This window comes from Fukomys damarensis, unplaced genomic scaffold (assembly GCF_012274545.1).
Source record: "Fukomys damarensis isolate Sample0158 unplaced genomic scaffold, DMR_v1.0_HiC HiC_scaffold_23, whole genome shotgun sequence".
Taxonomy (NCBI): Eukaryota; Metazoa; Chordata; class Mammalia; order Rodentia; family Bathyergidae; genus Fukomys; species Fukomys damarensis.
This window is the reverse complement of record NW_022900935.1, coordinates 40,211,512-40,235,111: the sequence shown is the minus strand read 5'-3', so window position 1 is coordinate 40,235,111 and position 23,600 is coordinate 40,211,512. Positions and strand designations below refer to the sequence as shown.

At 48.6% G+C, this 23,600-nt stretch overlaps 1 protein-coding gene across 1 annotated transcript; it reads left to right on the top strand.

The window, feature by feature from the left end:
• Positions 1 to 3,049: 3,049 nt before the first annotated feature.
• Slc25a33 (solute carrier family 25 member 33) lies at positions 3,050 to 21,250 on the top strand. Its single transcript, XM_010628187.3, has 7 exons — positions 3,050 to 3,091; positions 3,372 to 3,652; positions 12,052 to 12,129; positions 14,312 to 14,412; positions 15,788 to 15,854; positions 19,046 to 19,326; positions 20,968 to 21,250. The coding sequence occupies exons 1-7, from the start codon at positions 3,050 to 3,052 to the stop codon at positions 21,168 to 21,170; spliced, it is 1,053 nt and encodes a 350-aa protein (XP_010626489.3). The 3' UTR covers positions 21,171 to 21,250.
• The last annotated feature ends 2,350 nt before the right edge of the window (positions 21,251 to 23,600 follow it).

Below are 23,600 nucleotides of genomic sequence, written 5' to 3'. Positions count from 1 at the left end.
TTACTATCAGAACTTGTTTCTGAGTAAGAGTATTGAGTGACTGTGTGTCTGACACAGCCTAATGGCTCAGAGACATCCTGTGGGCTGTTCACATCTAAGGGCTTATCTTCTGGCAGGGAGCGATGGGCCTGCCTGGGGAGCTCAGCTCAGTTTTAGTCCTCTGCGGAGCTGCAGTGTTGGTGGCAGTGCTGCCCAGCTCTGTTGTCCTGTGGCGCCCCCTGTCTTTGAGATAAGGCACCTTGCAGCCCGGTTCGCCATGCGATGTGCCTGGGAAACCTGGCCTCTTCCCCACCACCTCCTTCCACCCTGGTTGTCCTGTACATCATGGTGACCAGGGAATTAGTGACCATGACCTGCCGCCCACAGAGAGGTTACTTGCTGTTAGAAAGGCAGCTTTGTTGGTCAGTTCCTGCTGGTCATGGTCTGATCGCTGGCACAGGATTGGATGGAGTGCAGCAGACTTCCTGTCAGAGGCTTTGAAAGTGTTACCTTGCTGATGAAAGAGTTACCCAGACCGCCCCCCCCCGGAATTGATACTGTGTATCCCCATGTCTCAGTGACAGGGATCAAATCCAGGTCCGCACAGAATACATCCCAGCCTTTTTCTGTTTTCTTTATTTTCTTACACAATCTCACTAAGTTTCCCAGGCTGGGCTCAAACATGCCATCCTCCTGCCTCAGCCTCCTGGGGTGCTGGGGTCACAGGTGTGTACTCCACAACCCCCTCGACGTTATATTTTTTTAGCAGCTTGTTCGTATTCTAATAATTTATTGTATGTGAATAGACATGGGCTAGAAAGTTCTTTCTAACCTCCTTTTTAAAACACTCCCCATTATGTCCTGTGTAGGGAACAGGGAAAGGGGAAGTTACTACAACCTCTACTTCAGGTCCTAGCATCCTGCGAGCCATGACAGCACAAGGCGAATTAATGTATAGACACAAATGAGATTTATAGAAGAAGGTGAGCTTTGGCCTGATCCATGCTGCTCTGGGTGGCAAAGACACCAGATCCCAGACCCCAAGCCCCACCTTTATTGAGAACATCAGAAACAAAAATAGCAGCTGACTCAGGGCCCAAGATGATCCTAGAACAACGAGGAACTGTGCAGGTGAAGATTCGATTCCTCCCAGGTGTCCTGCCCTGGAGTGTCACAGCGTCCCTGCCCCATTGCGGTGATGGAAGGCGAAAACAGAAACAGTTATCTCTCGACATGTCGACAGGAAAACTAGGCCCTAATCATGATTTAATGATGAAATGATTTTTCCTCAAAATCACGTGGAATTGTTATGTGCATTCTGCTGCTTAATGCAGATCATGCCAACCAGTGTTAGGTGAGGCTCCCTGTTCTTGATTACAGTTTTCCTGTTGGAGTTTAAAAGACATAGGTGTCAGCAGTTTCCCCTTCTTTGAGTGTTAAATCGGCTAAGCAGTGTATAACCCTGTATGCAGCAGCTGCTGTCCTTCTGTAACACTGCAAAGGCAGGACCCTTGGCCAGTGGGAATACCCAGGCTGTCAGCATCTGGATTTGGGTTTCGTATTGAATGCTGTCACTTTGAGATTTTCTAAAAGCACAGATAGCCCTCCTTTATCGACATGCTGTACCCAATGAACAACTGTTCAGGCTCATGGCCGAGGTGTGCTGCTCAGATTTCCTACCCATCTTTTTTTGTTTTGTTTTTGTACAGTTCTTCACACCTCGTTTATAGAGTGAGCCTTGGTATCTTCTTCAGTTCAGTACCCTGTTTGCACTGGACTGCAATTTTGGCTGATTGTTCTGTACAGCACAGTCCGGCAGTTTTTTGTTACACTTCACAGCACTGCATGTAAGAGTCAGTGAACAAAAGCAGAGTTGTCAGGCTGGTGCATTCTTGGACCAGTTCTTTGTTCTGAGTCTATAATGTACGTACTAATACAGTTGCTCATTCGGTGACCGGTACATTTAAGGACTGAGTCGCAGGACTGAAATGCGGTACTTAAAAGAGGAAACATCTGTCTGTAACCTCGGTGAGACCTTCCAGTTCTAATTTTAATCCTCGAATTGCTTTCGTGATTGATGGGTTTTGTCTAACAGTTCAAAAACACTGTCTAGTAGATAAACAGCTCAATTTGGGGTAAGTGATGATCTTAAAGCAGATTTGCCCATTCTCACTCCACCCCCTCGGCACACAGACGCCTTGTTGTACACTGGGATTGGCAGCGGCCCCTGCCTCCGCAGTGACTGCCACAGAGCCGGGTGCCGGTCACCGAGCAGCCATTCGGTGGCTGGCATTTGAGGTGCTGTCACAGAGCAGCTCGCTTCCAGGCCCAGCTGTGCTGCCACTGCTCGCTGTGAGAAACTCCAGCCTCTTTAGATTCCGCATGGAGGTTGTCATTCACTTGTTACGTCAGGCTTTGCTTCCAGGTTTCCCACACTGACACCCAGTGGCGTGGCAGGCTAGAAATAAGTGTTCCGCAGTGCCAGTCTGCTGCTTCCTGCTTTTCCCTTTCCAGGCTGCTGATCCCGGTCATGCTGACTGAACTCCCGTGTGTGCCAGGCACTGTACTCTCTCTAAGTACGGGGATAGACGGATGGAGCCACAGCCCTCCCGAGGCTCCGATCTGGTGTGAGGTGGCTGGCGGTCGGTCAGGAGACGCATTTACGCCCCTAGACACCCTCCTCCAGGAGGTCCTGATCCAGGATGCAGAGACCAGACAGACCCAGGGGTCCCGACCTCTAGGACCCACCTCGCTGTGGCGCAGCGTTTTCCATCGTGTCCCTGGTGATGTGGGCGGTGACATTAGATGGTGCTTGGCGTAGTTCCTTATAACTAACTGTCGTGCGTGATTTCCTGGATGGTGTCATTGAGAGAAAACAGAAGTAGATTTTTTAGGTTAAATAAGTGAATCATCTGGAAGAAAAATGTTTAGTAAGATTGTACAGGCCAGGGATCAAACTCAGCAGTGCCTGCCTTGCAAGCACAAGGTCCTGAGTTTGATCCCCGGTACCAGAAAGAAAAGGTTGTAGCTTTGCCTGTCTGTTCATTGTGAAGAGCAGTGAGACGGCACCATGGAGGCAGAGATGGGTGACTGGTGCCGTTCTGAGGAAACAGTAAGCTTTGTCTTGGGTGCAGCACCACTTGGACCTTAGTAAAGGTGAGCATGGGGTTCCCAGGCAGCAGCATTACCTGAGTTTGGTTAGGGCGCGCAAAGGTGCCTTTCTGGAACATGCGTTGCAGCACGACAGGGAGATGGGAAATGGCAGGGCATTCCAATGGGAAGAGACAGCTTTATGCACACACAGGACAGCGTGACACTGCCACACGGGGGGTGACACGGTGCTCTCTAGCTCCAGAATTTCAACCCCCCCCCTTTTTATTACACCTGCCTGAGTGTGGGCTGAGCTTTCCTCAGTGAACCTGCGTCCCTGTCTGCTCTCTGCCCTCTCTTTGGATGTTGCTCTGCATCCTGACCCAGGTGTCCTGCCTTGCAGGTGTGGGGGCACGGTCGGTGCCATCTTCACATGTCCGCTGGAGGTCATCAAGACCAGGCTTCAGTCCTCGCGGCTGGCTCTGCGTACCTTCTATTACCCGCAAGTTCACCTGGGGACCATCAGTGGGGCCGGCGTGATGAGACCAGCCTCCGTGACACCTGGACTCCTGCAGGTTCTCAGGTGAGTTCTGCCCCGCCCTGCTCACACAGCCACCACCTCCCCAGCCCTGCACATGGGGCTCCCTGAGGAGCAAGGTTTCCTTCCCAGGGCCCTGGCTGGGCAGGGTACGCCTGGCCAACCTCCAGGGGCAGCACAGTGAGCTGAACACAGAGCAGACCCAGAACCTGTGTTGCAGTTCTTGCTCAGACCTTTGAGGGCTAAAAAGAGAGTAAGGAGTGGTAGAGTACAGATTTTTAAATTGCATAAGGCAAGGGTCATGACAGCTTTAAGTAATATGGAAATGGAATGTGTTTCTACTGTTTATTTGAATATAATTTTAAATTTATGGGAAATTTTTCTGCTTTATACTTAGGCTGCCTGCCCATTTATTTTTTTCACTTCAGGGAAAATATCTCATTTTGCTTACAAAGTAGCTCAGTATCCCTAAGTTGAGGTTAGCTTATCAATCTTTAAGGTTAAAGCAAAATAAAAATCTTCAGAGGAGCATCTGGGCACAGTAGCACATCCCTGTAATTACAGCAGTGGGGAGGATCAGGCAGGAGGAGAGTCCAGTCTGAGCCCCGTCCAGGCAAGTTAGTGAGATCCCATCTCAGAAGTGAGGAGCTGGGCTGGTGGTGTAGGCCTGTGATCCCAGCACTTGGGAGGCTGAGGCCACATGGTGGCTATGAGTTCCAGGTCAATCTGAATGGCATAGTGAGACCGCCTCAAAAAACAAACAAACATAAATAAATAATTATTTATTTATCATTGAGTTTATTGGTACTTTTTAGGTAATAAGTTTTTTAAGGTAAGGGAAAAAAGGGCCAGGGATTTAGTACAGTGGTGCCACCCCTGCCTTGCAAATGCAGGGTCCCAAGTTCGATCCCCGGTACCAAAAAATAAGGGATAAAAAGGGGTAGGGAGGTAGCTCAGTGGTGGAGCACCCCTGAGTTCCGTCCCGAGTACTGCCTCGGAATTTCAGAATTCAGAAGGGCACTGGGCAGTCTCAGATTTTTAGCTTAGGACCTACTTCAAAAAGGATGCTTAGGAGTTGAATTCAACTGAGCACGGTGCTTAGACTGAAACGTTCCCTTGGACAGATGTGTTCAGGAAAGATGCGGTTTCCCTGGGAAGATGCAGCTGAGGACCTTGGGGCCGGAAGTAGTGAGTGAGAGGCCCTGTCCTCGGGACCACGCACTTGGTGCTGGCGCAGGGAGGGGGCTGAGCGCCTGGTTACTTCCAGGCACGTTTTCTGTGTGAGCACACGCACCGTGGGTGTGCACACCAAAGGCATCAGGCCACACTTAGCTCAGCGAGCAGCATGCCGGGCACCAGGCTCCACAGGAGAAGTGAAGTTCACTTGGGAGAGGGAGGCCTTCTGGAGAGTCCCAGGGACTCAGTGTTTAAGTTAAATACTGAGAGGGTGGTGCAGGGGAGACCCAGGATCAGGAGGGCAGGGAGAGACAGGGGAAATGTACAGGCCTAGCACTGAAGGCAGTCCTCTTGCCTCAGCCTCCCGAGTGCTGGGATTACAGGTGTGAGCCGCTAGGCCAGGTTTCAAAAGATCGATTGCATACAGTACTGTGTATTACTCAGGTTTTTCACAACACCCTCAACAGATCAGCCCTGAGGCCTGCTGTTAGCCCTGCTCAGAATAGAAGAAAAGAGCGTATGAAAGTCATGTTGGATGCATAGCTGACTGACTTGGAGCAGCCAGGAGTAAAATAAAACAAAACAAGAAAACACCACCAAAAGAGCCCTGGACCATATGCTGAGCTGCCTCATCTTTCCATGTTGGCCATGGAGTCGCGAGGCCGCCAACTCTGAGACACGAGGATCGGGTCCCGGACCAGCGTGTCAGCTGCTGCTCCTCGGTCAGCTGAGGGAGGGTCCCAGGCTCAGAGCTCCCGCTCCTTAATGACAGCCGCTCCCCAGTGATGGCACTCGGTCTGGTAGCTATACACACCTGCGTGTAGTGGCTTCTCCTGCTCACCCATGTGACAGCAGAGCCACTCACCAGGACAAAGCAAAGTCCTAGCCGTGCTGCTGCTGTCATTCTGGCTCAGCTGGAGTAGCTGGTAGCCGTGCAGCCCCAGGGCCTTGGGGGCTGCCTCGGTTTTCCTCCCAGCCCCACAGCAGATCGAGGACTCCGCCCTCAGAGTCCATGCAGATGCTAGCCCTACGTCTGTCTCCTTGCTGCTGTCCTATGGAAGTGGCCCAGTGCCCTGTGTCCCTACGCCAGGCTCCTCATGCTCTGCCTGAGACTCAGCTCTCGCAGTCTCTGTCCCCATGGCCCGCTGGGAGCTGTACCTTCGGCTCTGTCCCCTCTCTTACCCCCCATGCACCTTGCTCCTTAAAAGGCCAGAGTGTTTTCCGACCTGTGCAGGCCCTTCTACTGCACACAATCTGGTGGCTTTGTCACCTTCTCAGAAAGGCCCAGTGGCATCCCTGCATTAAACTGGACCCCTCTCCCATGCCTCCCTTCTACTGAACTCCCTCAGCACTTGGCTCTGGCCAGGCAGCAGGATGCTTTACTCTTCTCTGTGTTACCCCAGCCTCCTTGGAGGGGGCTCTTGTCTGGGCTGACCACTGAGGTGGTCCAACAGCTCAGATGTCACCGTGGCACAGTGTCTGAACAGATTTGGGCAGGGCATAGGAAGGGACACACACACACACACGTAAATAAGTATTGGCTGCTGTCCCCATAGGAGGTGCTTTCTGTGCTTTTTTTGCGGGGGAGGGGTGCATGACACAGGGTCTCGCTGTGTAGTTCAGGCTGCCTTTGAACTCAACGGATAGCCCAGGCTGGCCTCACTCACAGTGATCCTCCTGTGTTTCAGCCTCTTGAGTGCTGGTGTCACAGGTGTGCACTACCACACCTGGCTTTCTGTGCTTTGAAAACGGGAGGTGGTGGCCCAGTTTCTTGGTGGCACAGCAGAAAAGGAGTGTTGTGTTACCTAGTTCTCGGGTAGAAAGCACCCTAGCCTTCATGGACGGCATGTGCCACTTCCTGTGGCCAAGCTCTGAAAACAGAGTCCACTCCTCACCTGGCCTGTGGAGCAGGCTGAAGAGCCAGGCCTTCTCTCCACCGCAGAACCCGTCATGGCTTCATCCACTGTTGTATGGTAAAAGCCTGGAGCCTGGCTGGTGGCACACACCTGTAATTCCCAGTGCTCCGGAGGCTGAGACAGGAGGATCAGTGCCAGTTCAAGGCCAGCCTGGGCCACACAGGGAGTAACTCCAGCCTGAACTATATAGAGAGACCCTGTCTCTAAATAAAAGCCCAGTCATCTGTCTAAACCTCAGCTGCTTGTTACTAGATTACTCTTCCAGGAAGCACTGCTTTAAGAGATTTGTCAGACAGAATTTGTTTATAGGAAATGTACTTTCAAAATGCAGATCATTGCGTGCCAGTGTCTCAGACTAACTGGTCAGAGAAGAAATATTCTCCATTGTCCTTTTAATATTGTGAAGGAAAAAGAAGAAAAAGCAAGATACTAAATTCAGGTTCTCGCTATTGAAATTACAAGAGTAGTAATGTTTGTTTTGGGTATCTGCTTTTAAAGAAGCCTTTCGGTTTAATTCTTTTCCACAGAGCTCAGCGGCCTAACGTTGGTGTTTGCTTTTCTGAGCTCTCTCTCATCTGAGCAGTCCCACCAGTGTCTGGGCGGGCTGCTTGCTGGGCTGCACCTGACTGGTGCTGGGAGCCCTGGCCCCTGCGCCATCCCCAGGCCGAGGGTACCACGGACAGCCAGCGAGGTCAGGGTCTGGTTACACAACACACAGGCTTCCTGTCCTCACTGTGGTGACAGTCCCTCCTCAGTTGGCGGAGTCACCTGAGGACACACAGCAGCTCTGGTCCTAGGGACCGTGGGTGACATCTCGGCTTGAAGATTGTCAGCCAGAGTTAGTTGGCCCTGGAAATGTTTGAGACCTGTGCCACAAGGTGCATTCTCTTCAGGTTGTAGAGAGAAAGCGCTTGTCCAGAGCGCTTGGCCTTTTGGAAACACTGCTCTGAGAAGGGCGGCAAAAGTATTCTGACTTGGAAATACCCCGTTCTCGTGCCTCTGTCGAGAGCCAGATGGCGAACTTCGGCCAGTGTGAATACTCACGGCAGCTTAGGAATTTCATTTTGAAGTTCTTTGTTTATGGAATCCCAAGAATTGTGTTTACCCTAACTCCTGCTTTTTATAAACCTCATGGGTTTAAATTATTACCCTAGTGTTTTTATGATCGGTAGTAAGATTTTTAAAAAAGAACTTTTGTTTTGTTCATTTTGAGACAAGGTCTTGCTAAGTTGTCCAAGCTGGGCTCAGACTTGGGATCCTTGTGCCTCAGCCTTCTACGGTGCTGGCTGGGATTACCGGTGTGTGCCACCATGCCCAGTTAAGAAATTTCATATCATTATACTGTACTACTTTCTAAGTATCCCACAGTCTATTTTCCAATTGTGTCACGGATCTGCTAAAAGCAATTGATTTAGTCCGGGCTACTCAGGAGGCTGAGGCAGGATGATCACTTGAGCCCAGAAGTTCTGGGCTCACTTGGATGTCATAGGAGACCTCAACTCTTATGTGAGGGGAAAAAAAGCATATAGTTCACTTGTTTTTAGTATGTTCACGGAGTTTTGCACAACTGTGATGTACCACAATTTAATTTAATTTAATTTAATTTTAGAACATTTTGATCCCCACTAAAAGAAACCCTTTTACCTGTGTGCAGTCATTCCCAGCCCTGGCCCCCAGTCCAGGACAGCTACCCATTAATCTGCTTCTCATCTCTATAGATTTGTCTCTTTGCGTTTCATTAGCCTGATTTTCTTCAGGTTCCTCCTTATACCGTGTGAGTGTGTCAGTACGTCCTCCTGTTTATTGTTGAGTAATGTTCCATTGTATGGTTGCTTTAAACTCACTGCATTGACCTTCCCCAAATGCAGTGGAGAAAATGAAACATCTGTTGACCTTGTGGAGAGACAGCTCTCTCGCATGCTTGGCCAGCAGGTCTGTTGGCCACACACTTGGAGTGTCTTGTACTCACTCAAAACTGCTTGTGGCCAAGTGGCATGGCACATGCCTATAATCTCAACACTCAGGAGCCTGAAGTGGGAGGATTACCATGAGTTTGAGGCCAGCCTGAGCTGCAGTGAGTTCAGTGCAGTGCGCCTGCACTGCAAAGTGAGAGACCCTGTCTCAGAAAATAAAACCAAACAAAATTTAAAAAGTGCCTGGGTTTATGCCTGCAAGTAAGCAACAGATCTTAGAAAAGACTGTTCCTAATATTTTTAGAGAGTTTTGGATTTTGGGTTTGTTTTTTTGTTTTGTTTTTGAGTCAGGGTCTCACTATGTAGTTGAGTCTGACCTGGAACTCACTATGTATCCCAGGCTGGCCTCGAACTCACAGCGATCCTCCTGCCTCAGCCTCCTGAGTACTGGGATTACAGGTGTGTGCCACCACCCCCAGCTAGAGTAATTTTTAACCTAAATGGAATGGAGGCCTAGCTTACCACTTTTTAAAATTAAAATAGCTTTATTGAGATTCCCATGCTGTAAAATTCATTATATTAAAGTATAGAATTTGTGGTTTTTTTTATCGTATTCAGAGTTAGTGATCATCACCACTAATTCCAGCACATTTTCATAGACCCCCAAAACAAATATGTATCCATCAGTAATTGTCCCAACATTCTCCCTCCAGTCCTTGGCAACTACTTACCTAGCTCCTGTTTCTGTGGATAAGTGTTCTCTTCTTTCTGGTGCTGTTGTACATGGAACTGGTTTTTATTTGTTTGGATATTTTTATTTCCCCAGAAAGTCTTACTTTGTTGCTTAGGCTGGCCTTGAACTAGGCTCAAGGCATCCTCCTGCCTCAATCTCCCAAATAGCTGAGGTTAAAAACATGTGCCCCACATGGAATTATTTTTTCAATTCCATTTTCAGATTGGTTATTGGTACTGTATAGAAATACCCTTTATTTTATTTATTGATCTTATTTCCTCTAACATTGCAGGCTTTATTATAGTAGTTTCTAATAAATTCCTCTGTATTTCAACATAAGATCATTCTATCTGTGAATGGAGTTTTCCTTTCTCTTTTCTAATCCAGATCCTTTTTCTTGTCTAATTCCTGGCCTGCTACTTCTTAGGAAAGCTCTTAAAGGTACCAATATATTCTACATGTCAACGCTTGAAATATGTTGCGAACATTCTGAAATGAGGAGAAAGGAAGCTAAGATTCAGAGTTGCTCGTTAGGGCCCCCGGAGTGTGGAAGGCTGCACAGTGCTCTGAGGAAGGGGAGAGCACTGGCAGTGAGGAAGGTAACAGGACCCCGCACGCCATGGACGGAACAGGAACTGCACCCCTCCTGCATCTAAACTTTCTGCTTGGTTTTGGAAACTTTTTCTCCATGGGAAAAGTGGAAGCGCTAGAGCGTTAACAGGATTCACTTAACTATTAGCTTTGTAGAGGCACCGTCAACATAAAGACCTTTTAGGGGCTGGGGTCATAGCCAGTGGGGCCACACCTGCCCTGGCAAGCACAGGTCCTGAGTTTGATCCCTGGTACGGGGGGGGGGGCCGCAAAACAAAAGCCATAAACAAAACCTTTAATCTGACCCCCAGAGAGCCACAGTAAAGGTTGAACAGGAATTAGATGTGATCATTTGTGAGCTGGATCAGTTTATAATCCTGTCAGAAGGAAGATACTGGTTACCAAATAAGGAAAAATCCTCAGTAGGAAATGCAGGTTGAATTAGAAATCCTAGTAAAGCAATGTAAATTTAATTGACTGCCAAGGGAAACTGAGCTATTGGAAAGAATAAATTTAACCAGCCTGAAGAGCCTCTGTGTTTGAGTGGGGAACTTTCTGTACAACCATTTTAGGATTTTTTGGGTTGATTTAATCAAAAATATTTTAAGCTTTTTTGTTGTTTTTTGAGACAGGGTCTCACTGTGTAGTTGAGACTGATCTGGAACTCACTGTGTATACCCCAGGCTGGTTTCGAACTCACAGCGATCCTCCTGCCTCAGCCTCCCGAGTGCTGGGATTACAGGCATGCACCACCACGCCCGGCCCATTTTAAACTTTTTTAAAAGTGTGCAAATGAAGTTATGTAGCAAGTAGAACTCTTGTGTGTTGCTGGTAGAAATGTCTGATGGTCAAAACACCTGTGGAAAACAGTACGGCAGCTTTGACCGTGTGACCAAGCAGTCCTGCTCTCAGCATGTACCTCAGAGAATGAAAAGCAGGGACTGAAACAGACTCTGTGTTTGTGCACCCAAGTTCGTAGCAGTGCAGCTCACTATAGCTGCTGGTGGATGAGTAGATAAAGGAAGTGGCCATTAAGGAGGGTAGGTGGATGACAGCAGAATATCATTCTGCCTTTAAAAACAAGGGGATTCTGACACATGAGTTTTGCACCACGCCAGTCCTGGGAGGACAGGATCAGCTCCACCGATACCAGGTATCTAGAATAGGCAAATGCACAGACAGGCTCTCACAGGCGCTGCCGCAGGCTGGGGGGCAGCAGGGGCGGGAGTGTTTTGTGGGACACTTTGTGCGGAATTGTGAGTCAGAGGTAGGTGGTGGTACCAGTTACACAACAGCATTGGTGTGCCGCAGACCCCTGAGCTGTACCCTAAAAATGGTTAAAATGAGCCTGGCACAATGGTGCACACCTGCGATTCCTACACTCAGGAGGCTGAGGCAAGAGGATTGCAACTTCAAGGCCAACCTGATCTGTCCTTAAAAAAAAAAAAAAAGGTTAAAATGCTAAACTTTAGGCTGTGTAAAAAGAGAAAAATGAGTCACAGTGTTAACTTTGAGTTTGAGATACCATGCTTTGTCTTTATTTTTTTAATTTTATTTTTTTGTACCAGGGATCAAACTCAAGACTTTGCACTTTTGAGGCAGGCAGCAGAACCACTGAACTAAATCCCTGGCCCTGCTTCAGCTTTAAATAACTTGAAGCTTTCTGGGGTTTTCTAGTCCTTATTTCCCTGCTTAGGGCTCTACTACAACAGCTAAAGATCTGGAAGGTAGGATTGTCATAAATAGGGAGTAAATCCAGAAGAAATGGCATCCAGAGAGATCAGTGAACCTGTTTCTCCTTGGATCTTTTTAGAATTGAGGACACCATAGGGCCAGCTCCTCGTCCCACCTTAGAACCCTGAGCATCTCACTTGAGACGGGACAAGGCCTGGTGAAATGTGTGTAACTAGTGGCTTCACAGCGTGCTTTTCCTCTGTTAAGGAGACGGTGTTCTCCAGCCCCCTGGTCGTGTGTGGTAATAGGACTGGGTAAGAATCTGGGGCCCCTTGAAGAATAGAATTTTTTGAAGCTGGTCCGAGGTGGGTGTCCCCGATGTGGGGTATGGGCCAAGCTCATTCATGGGATTTTAAAGGTGCATCTTTTCTTACCGTTCAGGTCGATCCTGGAGAAGGAGGGACCAAAGTCGCTGTTTAGAGGCTTGGGTCCAAACTTGGTTGGAGTTGCACCCTCAAGGTAAGTGTGAGCCTGTGGGGCCTTTCTCTCAGCTGGATCTGCCTGTGCATCCCACAGGGAGGCAGTGATTAGCTGAGGGTGTGTTCAGTGTGTTGGAGAAGGAATCTGGCTGCTTTATTGAGCACGAAAATGAATCTGCTGCTATCACCTGTCATCTCTGAGTCAGCGCGTGCTGCCCTAAGCGTACGTGTGGTCAGTGCTGGGTATTGCTTGGGTGTACGTTAGAGCAGCCTCCGGGCACACCCAGACCTGCACTTCCTGTGCGCCCTTGGAAACACTGACCTTAGCATTGTAAAGCCTTCTGTGTTTTTTTGGTTTTGTTTTTCTCTGAGACAGGGTCTCGCTGTATAGTTGAGGCTGGCCTTGAACCCACTGTGTAGCCTGGGCTGGTCTCAAACTCATGGCAATCTTCCTGCCTCAGCCTCCTGAAGTCTTCTAGGTTTTGCTGTCTATGAAACAACATTTTCATTTTTGTTGTTTTTACATCCCTTATTTCTCTTTAAAGCCTATTTAAATATATAGAGCTGTATTTTCGCACTATAGTAGCTACTGACCACTTATACCTGTATTTTTATTTTTTTGGTTTTTTGAGACAGGGTCTCAGTATGTAGTTGAGACTGGCCTGGAACTCACTATGTAGCCCAGGCTGATCTCGAACTCAAAGCAATCCTCCTGCCTCAGCCTCCTGAGTGCTGGGAGTACAGGTGTGCGCCACCACGCCTGGCTGTACCTTGTTTTTTGTGTTTTTTTAAATTTTCAGTTAGTAGGGCCAAGAGATTTAGCTCAGGGTGCCAGGCCTGCCTTGCAAGTGCAAGGTCCTGAGTTCAATTCCCAGTACCACCAAAAAAAAAATTTTTTTTTAATTTTTGTTTTTAGTTAATAAAAATCAAAGAAAACAGGTCCTCAGTCTCACTAACCATATTTTAGTTACTTAATATTCACCTTAATATTCAGCCAGTGGTTCCACATTGGAACAGGCAGTTGCAATAACAGCTTATCCCATCTTTGCAGAAAGTGCTCTTGAACAGGACTAATAGAGAAGGTAACAATATGCGCTCGCGCGTGTGTATGGGTGGGTGGGTGTGTGTGATGATTGATTCAATTTCAGTGCTGGAATTGGGCAACACTTCATTCCATAAATAGAGATTATTGTGGTGGGCTGAGCAGAAGAGGTGGTTTTTGTAGACAGAAGGACTGAAAAGTGTAAGCAGCGATCAGAAAGTACTTCAGACCCTTCAGAGTTACTTTCCTTGTGAAGGAGCAAGCAGGGAGACGGAGCAATAGAAGCAGCCCTGGCTAACCCCAGGTTACCTGTTCTGGAGCTGCATTACAAATTATCCTGCCAACAGAGACTGACTCTTGGGAATCGTTGTTTCTCTAACCCTGATTTCTTTTCGTCATTCTTTTGTTTATTTTTTTGAGACTGAGTCTCCCTGTGTGGTTCAGGCTGACCTTGAACTCAGCCTCCCAACTGCTGAGATTATAGGTGCTCACCACCACTCCTGGCTTAACCCTGATTTCTTAAAAGCTCAGATAACAGATGAGCACAGATGGCTCCATTTTTCTGGTCTTGTCCCTCAGGACCTAGGGCAGGAGCTTGGCCCAAAATAGAGGCCTTCTTCAGGGTGCATAGCAGAACTCCAGCTTCTGCAGCGGGCTGTGAAGTCTGCAGTTGCTCTACTGGCCAGCAGCCCTCGAAAAGAGCCCTTTGCTCTCATAGCAGGGAGGTCGGCGCCCACAGGAGGGTGGACAGGGAAGAGACTAGGGGCGATGGAGCTGACAGAGATGGCCCAGATTACACGTTTTTGGCACAAGGCAGAAAGTGTGATGTGTTTTAGAAATGGACATGTGGGGTTATAGCGGATGTCGGTGCTTAAAGCAGTAGCATTTAGCCAGAGGGAGGACTGAAAGGACCTTGCATGTGTTTTACCCAGATCTCGTTTTCCTCAGTTACGCTGGACACTTCCGTACACGGACTCGTTGGTGCAGGGCTGACCAGCGCTCGCTGACCGTGCCGTGGCGGGTGTGGCTGTGAGCGTGGGGAGGCCAAGCTCCGGCTCTGCGCCCGCTTTCCCACGTAACCCCGCGTTACTTTGCTAACTCTCGCAGAGGTCGCAGAGGGTGGATGGACCTCAACGCTGCCACGACGAGTTCTTCACCCCGTCTCTCTTTGTTCTAACAGGGCTGTGTACTTTGCCTGTTACTCCAAAGCCAAAGAGCAATTTAATGGCGTTTTCGTGCCTAACAGCAATATTGTGCATATTTTCTCTGCTGGTTCTGCAGGTACGTTTCCTTAGTGACCAAAAGGCTGTTGCTCCTCAAAGCACAGCTTTGTTCTTTCTGCCAGGAATTAGACTTTACCTCCTGCTTGTTTTGCACGTACAATCGTTTTTTAAAAGCTTTGTTAGAATTGATGCAGTGGAACAATCTGTAACTTGGTGTCGTTTTCTCACTCTCCCTACCACTTTACATATCCTGCACTGCCACCGGCCACTGTTACGCTTCTTGTATTTCTTATAAAGGAATATTAGCATTGTTCGTGTCTTCTGCCTTCTCCGCTAAGTTACTTCTAAAATGGAGCTGCTTTCTTTGTACTTTCCACCCACCCCATGTCAGGGGGCACAGCAGGGGATCCGGGTGCTTCCCACCCAGCTGGAGGCCAGGCCTCCCCCAGGAAGGTGGACTTGTAGATAACCAAGAAGCAGCAGCCTCTGTCTCTGTACAGAGGTTTATATCCATTTAGTCAAAAAGTGTCGTAGAGACTTTACATGGGCATTTTAGAAAAGTTCCCACGTCTGCCTACACAGTTTCGTCTGCCTTTGTTATTCTCAAGATTATCAGCAATCCAGCTATATTTGTGGTTTGATATCTAGACCTTGAATATTGAATAGAAAATCACATTAAGCAGAGCTGTTTCACACGAGAAAGAAACTTCACTTAATACTTTAGCTCGGAGAAGGACATGTTGCAGTCCAAAACAGGTCTGTATCACTAAAGCCATTAACCAGTTTTGTAACTTTTACAAAATGAACTTGGGAGAAGCATTGGTAAGGAAGCTTTGGAAGCCAGTGTCTCCTGGTGTCTCATTAACCTGCTCACTGGGACTCTAGAGGGCGAAGGGCCTTAGAGGAGTCCTGGCAAGCAGCGTGGAGGTGCAGAAGGCATCAGAAAGTGGCTTCTGTATTCACAGAGCAGTCTTAAAACTTCAGATTCCTGAAATACAGGTTCAGAATTTTAAGTTTCTAAGTCTGAATTCAGGTGAATGGACATTTAATTTCTTTATTTCAGGTTAGATGTATGGTAACCTTTGGATTAAATCAGTAAATTTTAAAAACAAATCATTTCTGGATCTGAAACGTAAGTTGGGTTTTTTTAGACAATTCTTCCTTGGGATTGACAGAGACACCAACAGCACCACCTAGAGGCCAGAAAGTGAGGCCCCGGAGGTTGAGCAGTTTCTCTGGGATCCACCAATAGCAGTAGGTGTTACATCTCCAGTAGCTTCCATCTGCTGTGTAGACACAGAACTGCTTCCTGCCATTCATCTCCACTAAGCCACTGAACTCCTGGCTTCCGAGTTCATTTTGTGGTGTAGACAGCTTTAATATGCACCAGCCGTTGTTCACTGATGTCTTTTTCTGGTGTTTTTCTCTTCCAGCTTTTGTCACAAATTCCTTAATGAATCCTATATGGATGGTCAAGACCCGGATGCAGCTAGAACAGAAGTAAGTTATCAGTTGCTCTTTCCTTGGGAATTTTATTCTTCCCCCAGTTGTAGCCATGGAGTGAGGGTGGCATAGGAGTCCTTAGCCATTCCCTCTTTTTTCTTAGTCTGAGCATACAGTACGCAGAAGTTCCTTGTGTCTTTTTTTCTTTTTGCTGTTTTTTTTTTGTTTGTTTTTTTGTTTTTGTTTTTTTTAATTTTTGAAACAGGGCCTCACTATGTAGTTGAGACTGACCTGGAACTCACTATGTAGCCCAGGCTGATCTCGAACTTGGAGCGATCCTCCTGCATCAGCCTCCCGAGTACTGGGATTACAGGTGGGCTCTGTGCCACTGAACTGCAAACTACCCCCCTCCGCCCAAACTTGAGACAGGGTCTCACTATGTAGCCCAGGCTGGCCTTGAATCTACAGTGATCCTCCTGCCTCAGCCTCCCAAGTGCTGGGGTTAGAGGCATGCGCCACCACACCCTGCAGTTCCCCGTGTTTCAAGGTTTATGCTATTAACATTGTGGAGAGTGGAGGCCATACAAGTGACAGACAGGAAGATGGCAGGCCTCTCTGAAGTCCTGACCTCTTTCTCAGATGGCTCTTGGAAGAGCCCCCCAAGCTGGGGTGCTGGGGACCATCCTGCGAGGCCTGGCTTCCTGGGCTAGATGGCCTGTAAGAGCAGAACAGCACCCACCTGCAGGCCTGGAGTGATTTGAATACAGTCCTCAGATGCACTAGACGTCTGCCCTGAAACACTAGCCAGAGAAGTTTGTAACTTTTTTTGTGCTGTAGATTCTTTGGCTGTTCTGGTAAAGCCTATATACTTTTTAAAAAAATTTTTTAAAGCAGTGGAAACCAGTTATTGAAAAATAGTCATAAATGTAAAAAAAAACTGAGATATGGTTATGCAATACAGTAATCCTTTAGTACATTAAATAACAATATCTAATGGCAGTCAGCAGTTCCTGTAACTTCAGAGTGGTCACACTAAACAGTACCTTGTATATTTGTGACTGAAGTCGTATGATTGGGAAATAGTTTTCCTTGTGCAAAACCACAGGTACTAGGAGTACTGCCATGGCCCTTCACCTACATTCATAATTGAAGGCATGCCGGTTTCCAAGAGAGATTAGGGTTCAGTTTGGAGTCTTAAGAACCTCTGCACCACTGTTGTCTAGAAGTGTACACCCTGCAAACTCCAGCAAGTCCAGTCTGCCTTGCGGATCCCTCAGAGAAAGGGGGTGACAGGGAGCAGGAAGGCTCTGGAGGACAGGGAGGGCCCTGCCTGGGCTCCACGGTTCCCAGTCCACACTGAGGTGCCTCCTGCATGCCCATCTGGACAGAGCCAAGAAGCCCTTCCATGAGTGTCAGCCCTTGGCAGCTCCTGAAAGCTGTGCCGCATGTCCCCGTCTCCCTGAGCATGCTGTTCTTACCGGATTCCCCCCTGCCTGATTGTGCCAGGGCAACACCTGTGAGCCTCAGCTCCTGCCCCAGCAGCCCTGGGTGTCACGTTGCTGTGTGCAGGCACCCTGATGTCATGTCTGTGGAGCAGCAGACGAGCGCCCCTTCAGTGGAGAGCCTTTCTGTGCACCCTCCTCTGCTTAGCTGCCAGCCCAGTGTGCTCTGTTCATGTCTGTCGTTACAGGCAACAGGACATGGCTCCGACCTCCTAGCTCACAGCCTCACAACAAAGAAAGACTTGCAGCCTAGTGTAGGACCAGGGGCACCAAGTGTCCAGGCAGGCTGAGGAGAGAGGGAGAGAAGGAGAGAGGCAGCAGCCCCACCCAACCTTGAGAGACTTGAGGCCTGGAAGTGGCTCAGTCCAAGGACACAATTTCCACAGTCCAGTGTAAAGCACTGAATTGGCTTTACTTTGCAATTTAGAATCGGCAGCATTGAATTCCATCTTCGTTTATTTTTTTCAGTACTGGAAATCTAACTCAGGACTTTGGCTTGCCAGGCAGGCATGGCACCTCTGAGCTAAATCCCCAGCCCCATGGATTCCATAAAATGGTATTGCAGTGAATCAGGCACAGGAGGCTGGTTCTAGAGAAGGGCTGTGTATAAAAGCAACAGCACAAAGCAGATCGGCTCTTTCAGAGTTACCTTCACTGATGAGGTATAGACAAGGAGACACAGCTATAGAAAAGTAACTGGTCAGTGTCACCTTACTCTAGGTTACCTGTATTGTGACACAAGGTTTTTTTGTTTTGTTTTGTTTTGAGACAGGATCTCACTATGTAGTTGAGACTGCTCTGGAACTCACTGTGTAGCCCAGGCTGGTCTCGAACTCATAGCAATCCTCCTGCCTCAGCCTCCCAAGTGCTGGGATTACAGATTACAGGTGTGCACCACCACATATGTAGCCTAGGCTGGTCTCGAACTCACAGCAATCCTCGCCTCAGCCTCCCAAGTGCTGGGATTACAGGCATGTGCCACCACACCCAGCTGGTTACCTGTATTGTGAAAGGGTTAACGACAGAAAGAACTAAGTTTAGAAATAGTAAAATGAGAATTCAGCATTTATACATAATTGTTTTTTGAGATAGGGTCTCACTGGGCTTTAACTCACTACATAGCCCAGGCTGGCTGTTCTGGAACTGGTGGTGATCCTCCTGCCTCAGCCTCGCAAGTGCTGAGACTACAGGCACGGGCCATCACACCTGGCTGAGAATTTAGCATTTATGCACAAGATTCTGGGTACACACACACATACACACACACACACCACAGTTTTCAGAATAGTGATAATGAAGATCACCTTTAAAAAAAAAAAAAAGAACCTTATACTCCCATTGTTTTCTTAAGTACACCTGTGTCATAATTTTACTTTACATATAACTTTGTCCTGCTTTCCACTGGAAGCAGTATTACACATTTTACACTGTGGTGGCCATTTTAACCCCGTGCACTGTATAAAGTTTCCGTTTCAGCCTGCACAGGGCTGTGGCTGTGCGGCCCGACTGCAGTGAGGGCTTCTGTGGCGAGCACCAACCTCCATCCGCTCCCTGGGAGCCAGGCCAGAGGCACAGATGTGCTACCGGCACTGCTGACACAAGGCCCTGTGGGCTGTGTGGGGTCCTGGCCTAGTAAGCCAGTCTCGCGTGGGCCAGGCCAGGGGACAATTTGTCCCCCGAGTCCCTTCTCTGGGCTCGGCCATCACCTGAGGCTCTCAGCAGTCTGTGGCTGTTTCCTTCCTGCAGAGTGCGGGGCTCCAAGCAGATGAACACACTGCAGTGTGCGCGGTATGTGTACCAGACTGAGGGCCTCCGTGGCTTCTACAGAGGGCTGACTGCCTCCTACGCCGGCATCTCAGAAACCATCATCTGTTTTGCCATCTATGAGAGCTTAAAGAAGTACCTGAAAGAAGCTCCGTTAGCTTCTCCTGCAAAAGGAACTGAGAAAAATTCCACCAATTTTTTTGGACTCATGGCAGCTGCTGCTATTTCTAAGGGATGTGCTTCCTGCATTGCTTATCCGCACGGTATGTTTGGGTTTTTCTTCAGAGCAGTAGAACAGCTGGCAGGTTTGTCACCTCTCACTGCCTGGAGACCTCCACAGCAGAGTGAAAACAGATTCCAAGTCGAGTATCCCTCTTCCAAGCGTTTGACCCCTAAGTGGTTTGGGTTCAGGCTATGTATGTCTTTAGCAGCTGAGCACCCCTAATCCCGGCACTGTTGCTGCATGAGCTGTGGGTTGGTCACTGACTGGGGTGCTCGCCCCGTTCCCACAAGTGAGGTGACATGTGCACGTGACGCCGGCGTTAACCTGGGGACACAGGCTGTGTGCGTGCATGGCGGGAACCGCGCCTCCCTCAGCTCCAGCTGACAGACAGAACTTGCCATGCAGAAATTTGGGGCCAACTTACGATGTTTTCAAAGAAGCCCCCAAAACTCCTGATTTAAAAGGATTTCACATAGAAGCTGTATTAGCTTTTCTCAACTGTGACAAAACACCTGAAAAAATGGAGGAAAGATTTATTCTTAGGGCTCAGGGTTACACCTCATAGCCAGCTGGCTCCATTGTTCTTAGGCCCGAGGTGGGACAGAAACATGGTGGGTGGGCTTGGCAGAGGGGAAGGGCAGGGACCAGAAAGCACTTCAGGACCCGCCCCACCGAGGGACTGCCTTCCTCCCATCAGGCCCCACTGCCTCCCAGTGCCACCAAGTTCCAAATCTGTCAGGGGATCTGTGAGAGGTCAGGAGTCCTAACGTTTCAGTCCCCTCTAAAGTCCTCTCCTTGAACTCTGCTTGGGGACCAAAGGCTTCACCACCCGCACCTTGAGGGACATTGCAGACCCATAGCAGGCGCCAGACTAGAAATTCCTCAGCTCCATGGTGAGGGAGCTCAGCAGGTCTCCTTCAGGTGAGTTTACTTCTCAGCAGTTTTACCATCCCTGTTTTGGTGTTAGAAGAGAACCCAGGGTCTTGCACTTGCTGAACACAAGATCACTGAGCCACTTTGTTCTTGTTCTGGGGCAGGAGGGGTTGTTGTTGGTGTTTTGTTTTTTGAGTCAGGGTCTCACTATCTAGTTCAATCCTGCCTCAGCCTCCCGAGTGCTGGGATTACAGGTGTATACTACTACCACACCCAGCCCAAGTTTTCTTTTTGCTTTGCTTTGCTTTTCCTTTTTTTTTGGTACTAGTGATTGCTTGCAAGGCAGGCAGCAGAACCACTGAGCTAAATCCCCTGTTTTTTAAAGAACTGTAGAATTACCTTGCCAATGACCTATTTGGAAAAAAGAAAGAAACTTGGTTTATTGTGCCATAAAAAGCTTTCTTCTAAAAAGCTTCCTGTACTCCTGGCAATGGCAAACACACGTGTCACCTCAGTCCCAGGCAATGAGTCCCACCATGTGCTGGGGCCCCACCAAGCACACCTGAGGTCCCTGGTCCCTGGTCCCAGGTCCACATGACAGGCAGGGGTGTCCAGCCACCGACAGGCTGTGCTCCCGAAAGTGGGTGGCAGGACAGAGGGCAGCCTGAGAAGGAGCTGGCTCTTCATCTGGCCAAAGGAAAATGGGGAGGTCAGGGGGTCCCTCGTCCTGGCCAGTGACAGGCAGAGCTAAACTTGACTTCTTCCTGCATCATGTCGGTGGCATACAGCCTGTGCTTCTGTCCTGCAGAGGTCATAAGGACACGGCTCCGGGAGGAGGGCACCAAGTACAAGTCCTTCGTGCAGACAGCGCGCCTGGTGTTCCGCGAGGAGGGCTACCTCGCCTTCTACAGGGGGCTCTTCGCCCAGCTTGTGCGGCAGATCCCGAACACGGCCATCGTGCTGTCCACCTACGAGCTCATCGTGTACCTGCTGGAGGACCGCAGGCAGTGACAGTCACACACTTGTTGTGCTTAGAATAAAACTGAGAACCTCCAAGGTCTCTGTTCCATTGCTGTGTAGCGTGTCCCAGACAGACACAGGAGAGGCCATAGCATGTCACCGTGGTGGACATTTCCTTTTGTTTGTTTTTGGTACTGGGGATTGAACTTGGGACCTTGTGTGTGCGAGGCAGGCGGTGGCACTGAGCTACATCCCTGGCCCAACATTTCCTTTTGGATTCGTGCTTTCTGGAAGGTTTGAATTCATTAACGTTAATAGTTAATTATAATTTTTTTTAACTTGAGGATTCTGGATTAAGCAGCAACTAAATTAAATCATGCTATTTAATTTAAGTATAAAATTGGTTTGTGTCCTCTTTTACGCTCATTTCACTGTACCCTGTAGCTGAGGAATTGTCTCCTTGAAACACACCCTAGAAACAGAGAAGGATGAAGTCGGAGCACATGTTGTTTTCTGATCTGCCTGTAAGGTCAGGCGCTGGCAGACTGTACAGAAGTACAGCAGCACATTCTGTCGGTGCTGTGGGCAAACTTCCCAGCCGTTACCCTTCTATACCGTTTGCAGTTTGTACAGATAGAGGAGCTCTCAGGGCAGAGATGGAGGAAATAAGCATCTCTGTGACGTGAAGGCTTTGCACTGTGACATTTCCTGCAGGTAGGACTCAAGGCAGGGGTCTCAGCTATTCTATTGCCGCCTGGCCCCAGGGCCATTTCCAGCAGTGGGGCCTCACCAAGCTCAGCACCCCGAAGCCACAGCACAGCTCAACTTGGATGTCGAGGTTTTCTGGCCTGGTTTCGGGCTTCAGAGAGGTGGAGCCCACACAGGAGTGACAAGGCCACTCTCATTCTGACTGCAGGCAGGGGTGGTGTTGAAAAAAGTTTTAGAATTTTAACTTTTTTTTTGGTAGCAGGGATTGAACTTGGGACTTGGCGCTTGTGAGACAGGTGTGGTGCCACTGAGCTAAATCCCTGGCCCCTACACCCTCATTTTAAAAGGGAAATGAAATACGGGAACAAAAAGTGTAATAAACAGAAGGCAGCCAGCATTGTGGTGCACAACTATAACCCCAGCTACTGGACTTGGCCAGCTGAGGTGGGAGAGTTGCAAGCTGGAGGCCAGTCTGGGATACACTGACTGCAGGACCAAGTCAGGGTAAACTAACAGGGCTGGGGGTGGAGCTTGGTGTTCCCTGGGCACAGTCCCAGGACTACACGATGAAGGGGCTAGGGATGATGGGGCTCAATGGTCGATCTCTTGCCCGATATGTGGGAGGCCCTGTATTCAATCATCAGCTGTCTACCCACAGTGAGTGTATTGTAGCTGAAGGTTACTTCTCAACTTGAAGGGTGAGAATGATGCTCAGTTCCAATAGTGACCCACTGGGTTTCAGGTTGAAGACACTTTCACATCATTTAAAGTGAAGTTTTGGGCTGGGGATTTAGCTCAGTGGTCCCACTGCCTGCCTTGCAAGCGCAGGGACTCGAGTTCGATCCCTGGTACCAAGAAAAAAAAAATCTAAAGTGAAGTTGTGTTCACCTTTATAGCCATAGCGAAGTCAGTGCTGTTTAATTTGTCTCAACAACTGTGCAGAAGTCAAAATGAGCAAGTGTGGTCAAGCTTCTTGCTACTTGGTTGCTAAAATGTGTGACAGTAAGGTGGTTTTTATTCCAGAAGCTCCTGGTAGCCTCCAATTTTAATATTCATAGGAAAACCTGAGCTTTTCCTCAAGATTTTATCTGTGATGGTTAAAAATCAGATTGCTTAATTTCTACTTGCACATTCAACCCCCATTTTTGGTTTTCTGAGATAGGATCTTGTTTTTGTTTGGGTTTTTGTTTGTTTGTTTGCTTTTTGCTACTAGGGATTGAACTCAGGACCTTGAGCTTGTGAGGCAGGTGGCAGCACCACTCCCCAGCCCTGAGATAGGATCTTGCTATGTAGTTCAGGCTGACCTTGAACTCAGTGTAGCCTGGGCTCACAGTGATCCTCCTGTTTCAGCCTCTCAAATGCTTATAGACAGGCATCACCATAATGGTGGCTGATTTTTTTCCCCCCAATGCCAGGGATTGAACTCAGGACCTTGAGCTTGCCTGGCAGGCACAGTGCCACTGAGCTACATCCCTGGCCCCTGGCTGGTACATTGTTAAATGTATAAACTTGATACTGGGCTAGGATAATTTAGTTCTGTGTGTCTCCTGCACCAGGGCACTGAAATGAAAGAAATGGGCACCCAGGCAGGAAGGGGAGCAGGCAGAAAAGGGAGGCTTCCTCCAGAGAGGACTGCTGGGCTTAAAATGGGAGGCCTCATTGTGGGAGTTTCCAGTGCAGAAATCTTCGGACTTCCTCTTCTCTCCTCCACAAGCCAAGTCACTGGGATTCACTATTCTTTTTTTTTTTTTTTTTTTTTTTTTTTTTTTTTTC